This window comes from Amblyraja radiata, chromosome 37, assembly GCF_010909765.2.
Source record: "Amblyraja radiata isolate CabotCenter1 chromosome 37, sAmbRad1.1.pri, whole genome shotgun sequence".
Lineage (NCBI taxonomy): Eukaryota > Metazoa > Chordata > Chondrichthyes > Rajiformes > Rajidae > Amblyraja > Amblyraja radiata.
The window spans coordinates 3,572,599-3,586,349 of record NC_045992.1 but is presented as its reverse complement, the minus strand read 5'-3'; the positions used below and the strand labels follow the sequence as shown (position 1 = coordinate 3,586,349).

At 37.8% G+C, this 13,751-nt stretch overlaps 1 protein-coding gene across 8 annotated transcripts in view; it reads right to left on the bottom strand.

The window, feature by feature from the left end:
• dlg5 (discs large MAGUK scaffold protein 5) overlaps nucleotides 1–13,751 on the bottom strand; it is a 105,788-nt gene that overhangs the window by 43,703 nt on the left and 48,334 nt on the right. For 3 of the 8 annotated variants that reach the window (XM_033012725.1, XM_033012727.1, XM_033012729.1), the window contains exons 7-11: nucleotides 10,181–10,452; nucleotides 8,474–8,786; nucleotides 7,708–7,938; nucleotides 3,269–3,468; nucleotides 1,382–1,507 (exon numbers count right to left, since the gene is read on the bottom strand). In XM_033012725.1, the coding sequence (XP_032868616.1) occupies nucleotides 1,382–1,507; nucleotides 3,269–3,468; nucleotides 7,708–7,938; nucleotides 8,474–8,786; nucleotides 10,181–10,452 (1,142 nt within the window). The remainder of the gene's footprint in view (nucleotides 1–1,381; nucleotides 1,508–3,268; nucleotides 3,469–7,707; nucleotides 7,939–8,473; nucleotides 8,787–10,180; nucleotides 10,453–13,751) is intronic. The other 5 variants (XM_033012728.1, XM_033012726.1, XM_033012731.1 and 2 more) reach the window with 3 other exon arrangements.

Below are 13,751 nucleotides of genomic sequence, written 5' to 3'. Positions count from 1 at the left end.
GAAAAACGTAACATTTATCAAATGATTTTGTTGATTCGTAGCTCCCATTATTCTAGGTTATTGATTATTAAGGGTGTCAAGGGTTATGGGGAGAAAGCAGGCGAATGGAGTTGAGAGGAAAAGATAGAACAGCCATGATTGAATGGTGGAGTAGACTCGATGGGCTGAATGGCCTAATTCTGCTCCTAGGATATATGAGCTTATAAGTTCGGGACTTCCGTGTTTGACTGTGTGTAAAAAACCCAGAATTGCTTCTATTCAAACTGATAATGGTAGCAGCAATTTCAAGTTAAAGCTGAATTAAATATGGATTTAACTAAACGATTAGTATAAATTGCCACCGATTCAAATAAATGACAATGAGCATAACTGATGTTGAAATCCGACTATATGTTATTAAGAGTTGCACAGAAAGCTTGGAGGCTTAAAATAATGATCTTCATCCATTAGGAATAGCTGCTACCTTGAGGTAGGCCAAGTTTTAAAATGATTTATTTCAATAAATCACAACTCTAACAGTTCCACGCTAATGGAAGCTGCTAATCTGCAACACTTTTAAAACTGACATGCACTTTACCTTGAAGTTATTTATTTTACAATACTAGATTCCTTTAAAAGATTACTATCGGCGAAAAATAAATTATACAGAATATAAACTTTTCTGAAATTAACCAGAAAAGATTTTCTGAAAACATTGGGCATTTCTCAAAAAATAGTAATATTAAAAGGCAATACTCCCAAGTTGATACAAAGAGCAATTCCAATTTAAATTATGGTATACTTTATTTGAAACAGCAGATACATATATTTGTGCATTAACTACGAAAGTAGCAGCATGTCCAACAATCATTTGCCCACAGCTGTGCACCCAACATGTCAAGTGTTAAAGTTTTCATTATCGATTTGCAAAGCTGGTCCATCAGTACATTATCTCTACTGGACAAGCAAACAGATGCATACTTCATAACTCTCAGATGATGGTTATATGAATACGAAAGTAACTACAAAATAGCTGAGAGGAAGCTGGTGCATTTTACAGAATATTACTTTAAGAATGGAGCACAGAAACCAGCCTTCAGCCCACAATATCCATGCTGTACATGATCCCAAGTTCTGTCTACACATAATCCATATCTCTACATTCCCCGCACACCTATGTACCTCCCTAGAAGCCTCTTAAATGCAATTATTGTATCTACTTCCCCACCTCTAGAAGGCAAGAAAATAAACATTTAAAACCCTTTTGATAGGTGAGCTTTACAAAATGCCATCTTCCATGTTTTCCCTTCTCCATCAAAAAAGTTAATTTGAGAAATGTGCTTCAATGGAATAGATTTGCAGCGATCAAACCACATTTCAATGTGCAGACGTTACTACTTACTTCAGTTCCTTAAGTTCACGAACAGCATCATTCTTTTGTTTCATCATGTCATCGAGATCACGAAGAGCTTCGGCCAGATCACTCACAGCTCTATCTCTTTCCCGTCGCAAATTATCACATAATGTTCTACAACAATACAAAAATATATACTCATTCTGATTGAACAAAACCAAAGCTGAAGAATACAAAACATTTTCCATAACACAGGAACAAGCAACCCTTGGAGTGGAGGATTTACTTGCAAGTCTTGTGAATAACACTTTTTTTTTTAAACTGGCTGGTGTCAAAGACTGGTGCAGTAACTCATTTTAATATCATTCTATTATTTTTTCGATAATATTTTGGGATAATACTCAAAACCGCAATTAAGGATCTGCAGGACCAGAGGCATTATTGTGAGTCAATGCCACTATGATGAAGCATCTGAAGATAGCAAAATCTGGATGGTGGCACAATCAATAAGCAATTACAAAATCATCCAAATATTACAGCTCTGATACAGCACGTTGCAGGAACAGAAAAGGAAGTGAGTTTAGGGAAACAACCCTCGAGAAACTTCGGGAAAACAAGACTTACAATGTTAAAGTGTAGGAAGGAACTGCAGATGCTGGTTTAAACCGAAGATAGACACAAAAAGCTGGAGTAACTCAGCGGGACAGGCAGCAACTCTGGAGAGAAGGAATGGGTGACGTTTCCGGTCGAGACCTTTAGACCCGACCCGTCTCGACCCGAAATGTCACCCATTCCTTCTCTCCAGAGATGCTGCCTGTCCCGCTGAGTTACTCCAGCTTTTTGTGTCTATCTTTAGTTTTACTCTAACACGTGTTTCCATAACACAAATGGAATATAACAGGTGATGAATTGAGGAACAGCATTAGCATTATGCAGACCAACATAATGTAACATGATTTAGATCGGGAAAATTTACTTTGGAAATTTACAAGCAGAAAATGAACGCTATCTTGGATTTTTTTTAAATGGCGGGGCCAAAAACCCTGCTTCCATATAGACTTTTGATGTCATCTAATTAGTCTAGCTGACCTGTCAAGTGATGTGTAAATGGAAGAAGATGATGACCTTTAGAAAGGAGATGAGGAAGAATTTCTTTAGTCAGAGGGTGGTGAATTTGTGGAATTCACTGCCACAGACGGCTGTGATGGCCAAGTCAATGGTTATTTTTCAGGCAGAGATTGACAGATTCTTGATTAGTGTGGGTCAGGGGTTATGGGGAGAAGGCAGGAGAACTTGGTTGAGAGAGGAAGATAGATTAGACATGATTGAATGGCGGAGTAGACTCGCTGAACCGAATGGCCAAATTCTGCTCCTATAAATTATGAACTTAGGACAGTTGCAGAGGAAAATAATATGTTTGAACTCTGAACTGAAATAAAAGAAGCATGTGAAAATCAACTGAACGGCTAGCATCCATGATGAGAGAAAAACAGGGTTTATTGTCACAGGTCTGTGACCTTGGCTAAGAAATATTCAGTTCTGATACATAGAGGAAAGGCTTGTTTTTTTTAATGGTTGAAATTAATATCGGATTTCAACAGTTGCAACTTGCATGGACGGACGGTAACAATAATTTTATCACCAGGACAGGCGGTCTCTACCTTTCACCCTTTCGCTCTCTGTAGCTTAAAGCACATTTGCTTTCTCACTCTCCCAATTTTCAAGAAGGGTCATTGACCTAAAACATTGACTGTGCCCCTCTCCAAAGCTGATGCCTGACCTACTCAGTAATTCCAACCTTCTCTATTTCTATTGCCACTGGAAACTATGCCAAGGATGTATTATTATCATTAGAATGAATGGAAGGCGTGAACTGAGTACTGAGGCTTAATCAGCATAAATGTGTGGCATTGAAGGACTATGTGAGCATCTTACCGTATGCTTTCTCTTTCTGCAACTATTTTATCTCGTTCTTGGAATGCCCAGTCCCGCCTGCGTTTAGCCACTTCTGCCTCCTGTATGCCTTCCTTTAGTTCCTGGGACATAGCCTCACACTGCTTCCGTAGCATCTCGATTTCCTTACCGGCCCTTTCCATGTCCAATGTCGCCGAGTCTTGTTTCTGTAAATTCAAACACTAAACAATTTGTGTTGCTTTGCAAATTTTACTGGTGATTTAAATTCTATCATAAACAAATCATTACACAAATGCACTTAAAAAGACAATTTCTGCACAAAACAATATTTAGAAGTAACAAAGGTTTTGTTTTATAATAAAAATTGCTGATTTAAATGATTTGCAAAACTGGAGTGACTGCTTTTCAGAGGTTAATGTTGTAACTTATTTGGAATTATCTCAAGAAACAGAAAATAACAGATTGACATTTAAACAGATGTCTGTCACAACTTCAGGGATCTAACAGGGATTCATATTTTTGTTTGGAAATGGGTGTTAAGTGCTCCAGCACAGAAACAACTTTATGTGTAGATGGTGTAATAAAAAAAGGAACAAAGATGTCAATTAGAATTTGTATTGATTATGAAAAATAACCAGACCCACAATGTTTATAGTTAGATTTCTAGCTTATATTTCTAAATTTATAGAAATATCATATAGTTAATAATTTTGTTCTCCACATGTAGTTAGTACTCTTTAGATGTCTCATTTTTCAGAAGTAAAATGCTGCTGAAAAAGACGAGATAAATTGAAGAATATTGATATAAATCATATGTCATTCCGTGGGAAAATTTTCCAACTCACTGAATAACCTTGGAGACGAGCGAAAAAAAAAGCCTATTACCACCAGTATTTTACAACTGTAATGACAGAACTCTGCAAAATGCTTCTGTCTAAATACATGTTGCACTTGCAAACTGCGCCACTTCACGATACAAGCAAAATAAGAGCTCTCATTAAAAAATAAACAAACATGCAGGGAGTAATTCAGCGGGTCAGGCAGCATCCCTTGCTCATGTTCTGTCAGGCAGCATCCCTACAGAACTAGGATCAATTATGTTTCGTGTTGAGACCCTATTTCAGACTGACTGAAAAAGAGGTCCCGACCCGAAATGTCACCTATCAAAGTTTTCCAGTGATGCTGCCTGATGCGCTGAATTACTCCAGCACTGTGTCTTTTTTTTGTAAATCAGCATCTGCAGCTCCTTGCTTCTACAAGTGACCTCATAATCCAAGGAGGATCAAATAGAGCATACAGGTTAGTGTTAATGAAGACCGAATTGTAAATTAATAGTTGTACATTTGTAAAATTCCAACATGCCTTGCACAACAATATTGGTTTTTGCTTACAATTATTTAAACCTGAATGCCTGCAACAGTTGAGGCGTTACTTAAGCAAGCAGCGGCTGAAAAAAAGTTGTTTTTACTTTAGCATTTCTTTTAGCCCACCACGAAGATGAAGGAGGTTCAGACACAACAACTTCTTCCTAACATCACCATTCCTGAAAGGATTCCAAGATATAAAAGTACTTGCTATCATCACTCATCGGAGATCGAGCAAGACACACTTAAAAAACGCTTAGTGCCAGGGAAAAAAAAACATTCACTTGTCTAGACAGAGGCAAAGTTGAAAACTAAAAAAAAGATGCTGTTATTTTCAACCAGTGCATTACACAAGTGACAGGATTTGACATATGGGAAAACAACATTGGAAGGAACCGCAGATGCTGGTTTAAACCGAAGAAAGACACAAAATACTGGACACAGCAGTATGAAGAAGGGTCTCGACCCGAAACGTCACCCATTCCTTCTCTCCAGAGATGCTGCCTGTCCTGCTGAGTTACTCCAGCATTTTGTGTCTATCTTCATTAGAAAGATGATACCTGTCCTCAATAGCTGTCCTCCTCAGCTATTGACCTTAGATGTTGAAATCCCGGATGAAATAAAGGCCAAGCCCTCGTATCCTGTACAGTTCTGGGAAGAACATCTGGTGGGAGAGCGCTTTTCAGAGCTCCCGCAACGGCAACTTCTCCCGCCCGAATTGCGGGGTTGAAAATGTCCCGGAGCGGGGTCTTAACGGCCGCGAGACTTGCCATCGCCCACCGGGGGCTTTAACATCGGGAGAAGAATGGAAAACAGGGGAGAGGCAATGACTTTGCCTTCCATCGCAGTGAGGAGGAGATTCACTGTGATGGATGTTTGTGTAAAATGCGTTAATTGTGTGTCTTGTTTTTTTTTTCTAGTTGTATGACTGCAGACACCAAATTTCATTTGAACTTCATTTGAGGTTCAAATGACAATAAACGGTATTGTATTGTATTGTATTTAAAGGACACTGGAATGTGTAAAGCTAGGGATGAAGAATGACAATGCATGACAAAGTGGAGGGGCTGGGAATGTTAATTTTTGAGCTGATTAAAAATATGCACAAATTTATAATTATCAAGGATTTAAATACTAAGAAAAGGTTTCCTGATGGATAAAAGCTCAATATTAGGTGCAAAATCAAAATTTCCGAAATAACAGAAAATACTGCACTCAGGCAACATCTGCAGAAAGGAAAAAAAAATGTTTCAGGCTGAAGAGCCTTCATTAGCATTGGGAGGTGAGAAAACATTTTATCTTTAACTTGCAGAGACGGTCGGAGAGAGATAGATAGATAGGACAAAGGGAATGTTTAAGAATGAACTGCTGATGCTGAAAAATCGAAGGTAGACAAAAATGCTGGAGAAACTCAGTGGGTGAGACAGCATGTATGGAGTGAAGGAAAGCACCATAAATGTCAGCAACTTCGACTTTTTCATAAGAATTTTTCCTTTTTATCAAAGCCATCACTTTCCCACTTTCTCTGCAACTTATAACCAACTAGTCTTCTCATTTGCTCAGATCTGATGAAGGGTTTTCAATCTGAAAAGTTAACTCTTTATCTCTGTTCACAAATGCCGCCTGGATTGTTGAGCGTTTCTGACATTTTCTGCTTTTGCATCAGATTTAAAATGATTGGTAACTGCATCACCAAGAAAAACATTTCTATGCAATGATTTTGAATATAAAGCCCAATAGGCTACTGGAAACAGATCTGGATTCATGTAAGGAAGAAGTGAAAACAAGTTCTGTAAAGACAGGGTGAAGTATGAAATCCCAGTGAAAGTTACTTGGGAACGAGCTGGAATTCCACAATAAAGGAGTAGGACATCACAATACACACACGAACAAAACAAATCCAAATTGACAAATGCATTGGCAATGGGTGACAGGGAGGTAGAGAGCTTTACATTTCAGCATACCTTCTGGTATTTTGTGTAAGATTTGAAATGATTCTGCTGTGCATCATATATTTTGTAGTGAAGAAGCAAATGGTCAATTCTACAAAGTTTGGCATTCCCACTTGCAAAAAACTTATGAAGCAAACATTTGAAAACTAAATCTCCCTTAAGAGCTAATAAGCTGCCTTAAGAGCTTCCAACTTGAGATGCCCACCCTGGTGCCCATTGTATTTGACTTGTTTCCTTGTCAAGGAAAACCTCCACATCAACAGTGCCACTCACAATTTCAGTAATCATCCAAGTAGTCACTATAATCTGTCAAATTAGTTTGTTTCTTTTGCACATCACGGTCCCAAAAGCAGCCAGGTGTTGATGCCTAGGTAATGTATTTATAGGTGTACCATTCCCACAGTACTGCACTAGAATCTCAACTGAGATAGTTTGAGCTCAAATCTCTGATGTTGAATCTGAACCAACAACTTTTCAATAAAAGGGTCAAGTCCTAACATAGAACCAAAAATTACACCATTGGTTGTAAAAACAATTTAAGTCCATGCTGGAAACTGAGAATTGGAAATGTAAGAATTGTTACGGCTTTTGGAATCTAAATTTCACCATTTTTGCTTTTATGGTGCACGTTTGTACTTCCACAGCACAACAAAGTTATTTTCATAGCAATTAATGATACTCGTATTCCCAAACCCAAGGCAGGAGGTGTGATGTGTTTTTGTAGATATTGCACTTTCATAATTTCAAGTACCGAGGACAAACATCTAAATCATCAACAATTCAGATTTAGTCCAGAGAGGACAGCACCTTTTGAAAATTTAGTATCTGGTGACCAAACTGAGCAACATCTCCAGAGTTCTGTTGATAGTAAATATCATTACCTAGGCCAGGATGTGGAGAGCGATACAGCCAACATTCCAGGTCTGGATCAGAATGTTAATTTTACTTTAAGGAATAATCCAATTTTAATCACCTTGTAACATATCCAGAATCAATAATTTTTCAATGGTGGGGAAAAAAGGAAAATGTCAAATAACCTATCATTTAAAAATCGTACAAAATGTAATGGAGCACTCACAGGATTAAGAGATATTTGCAATACATGACAGTGCATAAAACAACTCTGTACAAGGGCAAAATTCACCTGTCGAGCCTGGTAGTACTCCCGCAGCAACTGATCTCTCTGGATGATAGCTTCTGTTCTTTCTTTCCTAGCAACATCTCTCTCTTCTTTCACAGTCTCAATATCTTTACAAGCCTGATCAAGCTCCTTTTGAGCTTCTGCTTTGTCCTTCACTTCATGGCAGTATTTCTCCAGCAGTTCATTCCTCTCACAGATAGCATGATCTCGCTCTACCAACGCAGAATGAAGCTCCTGAAATTTAGTTGCAACACAAGTGATGTCACCATTTTCATCAACATGAGAAAAGCACTCTCTCACATTCTGCTCCCAGGAGCAATTTTAATTCTGGAAAATAAGGGCTGCAACATATATGTAACAGAATGTTTTAATTTTAAACATTGCATTTATATAAACTGTTGGGAAGACCATATATTATGCCCTTTTCTCCATTTTACAAGGAGCACACATCACAAAGGTATTAGTGCTCCCTTGCCAGCAAGTAATGACATTAGTTACTCAAAAACTCAACTCTTCCATTGTGAGATCTATTTTGTTTGGTCCTAATGATGCAGATTTATTAGTGATAATAAATTAGCTGGCAATAGTGATACCAGCGAGGACCCAATCCTATCAGAACCTCATGTCCCCTTTTGAAGTTCATAATACAATTTTCAGAGAAAGTCGTGTGAATAATTTGTAGGCAATGGGAAAACGGAGAGATCAGAGATAAGGGATTCCACAGTGCTAAAATACTAGAAAAGCAGTAAAAGGCACTATTGGGTCTCACCTGTCTAAGGGCTTCAAGTTCTTCACCGGCCACTTTTCTCTCTGAAGAGGTGTTTTTCAGATGACCCTGTGCCAACTCCAATTCCGTCTGCAGTTTATCAATCTCTTTATGCACCTGGTCTCTTTCGCTCATGACCAGTCGATATTCATTCAGTACTGTATCCCTTTCTTCCTTGTATTTCTCTGCATCCTTCATTGCTTTCAGCTGCAACGTCTTGTATCTAGTCACCTCCGTTTGCAATCGTTCCATTTCCCTCTGGAGCTCTTTGTTCTGTACTGTTGCTTTACTTAATTCATGCTGTATTGAATCATATCTTTAGAAACAATATAAAAATCTATAAATTAATTGCAATTAATGTTGATTCAGCAAAAATCCGAGTAATTTAGCTATTTAAACTTAAATACTTCTTTACAATTACTCTGCAAAAGCCAACTTGACAGTATTATTACTACGTGAAGACATTTAATGTTGGACAGTTTTAAAGTAAAAGTCTTTATACTGCCTGAACAAAAATCAATTCTCATTCATATACTTGGTATGACACATAGTCGTTATGGCGAATAGCTTTCAAGCTATGTTTCTCGAATTCAAAGAATAATAATCAGATTTAAACTGGGGGAAGGGGAAAATGGGGGAGTTTTAAAAACTGCTTAAATTCTGTCTTTCCAAACAACATTTGAATTGCAATATAGAAGGTTAATGGATGCCTAATCAGCTTTAGCCTTATCTGGAAATTTCTCTCCCTCACTAAAAGTCTAACATTTAATAAACCTGCATAGAAAAGGCAGCAGCGGACAAGATTGGAACACATCAGTCCCACTTTAGCACTTGCCACACATTAAATATCAAATGTTAAATTTGGTGTAAAATCTATAGTGTTGCATTTCGCAGTTACATAGTTTAATTTTCACTTTTGGAGATTTGCATTATGTTAGCAAATTAAAGGGATGGTGTCTGAGGCATAAAACTTTTGGCAGATTTATTAGAAATGCCAGACTATTCTAAATTTAATAGAATAAGAGATAAAGTGGAAGATATTTCAAAAGCTTAAAAGGCTAACGTTTAATAAGTTGCATAAAACATTATAGAGATGTCTCTTGGGATAGACATGACGGGCAAAAGGACTTGTTTTGTGTTAAGTTCAACATTAATACTAAATAATGTATTTAGCCAAGAACAATCCCCCATAAAGAGTGGCTGATATCTGGACTGCATTGCCAAAGGGATAGATAAAGGGCCTGTCCCACATTCACGACCTAATTCATGACCTTTTTTTACTCGTGGACATTTTTCATCATGTTGAAAAAACGCCTCCGACCTACTTGATGCCACAAGTACTAACGACTAGCATCACGACCTGCTACGACCTACCTACGACCTCGTGACGACCACGCTGCGCGTACGAGTCAAGGGCAAACTCGGACTAGGTCGCGAATTAGGTCGTGAAAGTGGGACAGGCCCTTGAGATAACATTTAAGAGGAATTAATAGCCAAGACATAAAAGTATTGGACTCAATGTGGGCAAACGGGATTAGTATTAAGAGGTACAATGGTCAGCATGGCTGGGGTGTGATGGGTCCATTTCTGTGTTACGTAACTATGAAAGTGACTAAAAGAAAACGGTTCTACAACTCTGACTTCTCAACAATCCGATTGGGTTCAATCCCAGATTCGTATTATAACCCGTGTGTCAGGGTAACCCTTCACCTTTTCAGTGTAGATAAATATTGTTGCTGGACAGATGTTTTCTCCACAACAGCAGCATCTGTTTGCTTCATGAGCATCTCATTCTGTTTCTGAAATCGTCGATTATCCTCGTCGATCCGCTCCAAGCGGCTGAGGTCAGTGTTGTGGTTGGCAACCTTCTCATTGTACCGCTTTCTCAGTGCATCATAGTCTTTCTTTAAGCCTTCTAATTTATCCATGGCAGTATCATATAGTTTATTTAGAATCTCAGATGAGCCATTTTCCCTCATAACCTGCAAAGCAAAAAAAAAATGTAAATTAATATACTCTGGTTTAAATCTTGAGATAACATTTGAATGATTTTGAAATGTTTACATAATCACATTTTACTCCTTTTTGCTCCTGATTTGCTGAACTTCAAAGAGTTTCTAAGAGTTTAAGAAGGAACTGCAGATGCTGGAAAATCAAAGGTAACAAAAGTGCTGGAGAAACTCAGCGGGTGCAGCTGCATCTATGAAGCGAAGGAAATAAGCTACGTTTCGGGCTGAAACGTTGCCTATTTCCTTCGCTCCATAGATGCTGCTGCACCCGCTGAGTTTCTCCAACACTTTTGTCTACCTTCAAAAAGTTTCTGTTAGTTATTTCCTATATTACAAGAAACAGAATATATTCTTCATAAACATTAACACATTGATGTCAGATCTTAATTGTGCAATGGGAGATTATATAATGAAATATTATATAATGGAAATTAAGTACATTTCTTGCAGCTCCACACCTATATAAAAAAAATTATTGGAACGGTAAAGTGATATACTAAAATAAAACTAAATCCTCCTTAAAACCCAACTTTTAATGCAAACTATTCCTTTTGGTCTCAGGAGTCTGTCATAGCTGTCCTTAATATCCAGTTGTTCCAGGGATAAGTGAATGGGCCGTGAGGTGGCATCTGTGGCTGCAGTAGATGAATTGCAATGGGTCATAGCTGTCAGGGAGACTGCATGTTCACCATGATTAGTCTCGCGAAGCATTTCACGATGGTGGATATTGGAGCCATCGGACGATCGTCAGTAGGGCATGCTACCTCTTCTTTGGCATTAGGATGATAGCAGTCTTCGTCGGGTAGGTTGGAACCTCACAATGAGTAGGGAGAGGTTAAATCTGCCCATGTGTAGCTCTGCCAGCCGTTATGTGCATTTCTTATAATGCGAGGTTTCTTAGGAACACAACTACTAAGTTATAGTAGAAATTTCTACACAATCATATTTGAACTTCAATTTTAATTCTACTTTTGATTGATTCCTTTGCCTTTCAATTCCTTGCAAAGCAAAAGTAAATTTGCTGAGCACAATCTTGTGTTTAATTGATAACTGAGCATTTGCAGCCATTTTAGAAAGATATTTCCAAAGATAACAAAGAATCACAATTCATATTTTAGTTAGGGGGTATGGAGAGAAGGCAGGTACAGGATACTGAGTTGGATGATCAGCCATGATCATATTGAATGGCGGTGCAGGCTCGAAGGGCCGAATGGCCTACTCCTGCACCTATTTTCTATGTTTCTATGTTTCTGGATGGCTAGCCTTTGACCTTGAGACTCTCCATCCAGGTGAAACAGAGGATCCAGCTTGACAATCCCTCCCAGACTCCTTTGATTCAATGACATCACTTGCCATACTTCCAAACTTCAGATAATATCGCGTAGGAAAGAACTACAGATGCTAGTTTACAAAGATAGACACCAAATGATGGAGTAACTCAGTTACCGCTGAGTTACATCAACATTTTGTGTTTATTTTCAGATAAAACAGGCCAATCCTACCGACTCTCTCCTTTATCTGGCAATGCCGCTCAGCTCAAAAGCAGTTATCCACTCCTTGTTGTAGAATAGACCCTGCACACCAGATGCATTTTACTGTTCAAACCCACTGAAATAAGGAAAAAATGAAGCTATGCTCGCTGCAATTAATGATGAAAGGGTAAAGCTTTATGATGATCTTATAATGGAATATCTACACAAAAATAATTTACTACATTGTCTAGAATAATAATCCACATCCTGCAAAGTTTTTCTGCTGCAAATGAAAGGAGTCTTTCGTCCTGTTTTAGCTCTGAGCAGTGAAAACCTCACCCAAAGTGTGAACACATATGAAAAATTATAGAATAAAGCATCAAATTTCAACACCTGAAGTCGTGAAAATAGCAGAGATATCACTCTTAAACTAATGAGGAAATCTCTGCATAGTATGGTTTGTTACTTATATAAATAAATCAGAGTGATCACTGTTCAGTACTTGTTGAGAATAAGGCAAAGCTCACAATCAAATGAACTGTTGGAAAATGGGGTGAATGTTGATGAGCAAAAAGATCAGCATAGATGAAGAGGGCTAAAGGGCTTGTTTCTGTGTCATACACACTACGACTTTATGCAAGTCACTCAAAAAAAAAAAACCTAGATGTAATAACTTTCAAACTTTAGTTTGTTGCTACTGTCTCAAGACTCGCCTACCTGGTCTCTTCTGTTCATGAGATGTCTTGCAATTCTGATCTCCCTATCTGACTATTTAAAGCGAACATTTGCAAATAGAGGCATTCACAGAAAGCCAACTGGCATATCAGCTTCCAACAGCATGCACTGGTACAGTACAACACTGTTTAAAAGATGCTTCAATTTTAAAAATCACGTTAAAATGTGTATTTTTTTTCTTTTGCACTGAATAAGCTACATTCGACATTCAATGAGGTGCACACCAACTTAGCGAGTTTAAATCTAAGAAAGCCAGTGCAATATAAAGTAAACAACATTTGATTTTTGTTGTAGTTACTTGAAAATTAATGAAAGATTTGCATTTACTTAATGCTTTTCAGAATCACAAGATCAAAGTGCTTTTCTTGCATTCAAAGTATTTTTGAAATGCAGATTTTATTAAAGTGTCACAAATGTAGTAGTGACCAATTCTACACAGATGAAAGTCCCAAAAGCAGTAAAGTAATAATGACCATATCATATGTTTGAATTATGTTGATTCCATAATAATGCATGATGATGTTTTTAGGGCAAATGATTCAGCCTAATAGGTTTTGCTGCTGCTACTGACTCGTAAAGACTCACATACAACATCTGAGTTGATAATTTAGCACTGGGCTAAAACAAATTGGGCTGCAGAACAAAAATCAATTTGTATAAAAACCAGATCCATCTCCAAAACCGTTTGGAGAATCAGCAGTTTTCACAATTTGCATTAGATGGTGCTACACATCTAGAAATGAGTGGAGCTGCCAACCTTCAGTTATTGGAAACCAGTGTGCAGCAAACATCAGAAAGGACATGCAACTGAAGCACCTAAATGACAACTTTATTGAGTCTATCTGAGCATTTCATTAAACAACAGTTTTAATCATAAGTGTAGTTGTTGAGTTAGTTCAAATAGAGACTCTTAAAGATGTAACTGTACTGTTTGGGTGCCCTAATCATGGGGGAATCCTCAAAACTATACTACCATAACCACCAAAGCTCAAAAGCTTTTAAGATTGAACAGTACAGCATAAGAACTGTCTCTTGCCGTTAATTATATATTTTCCCCTTTCATTC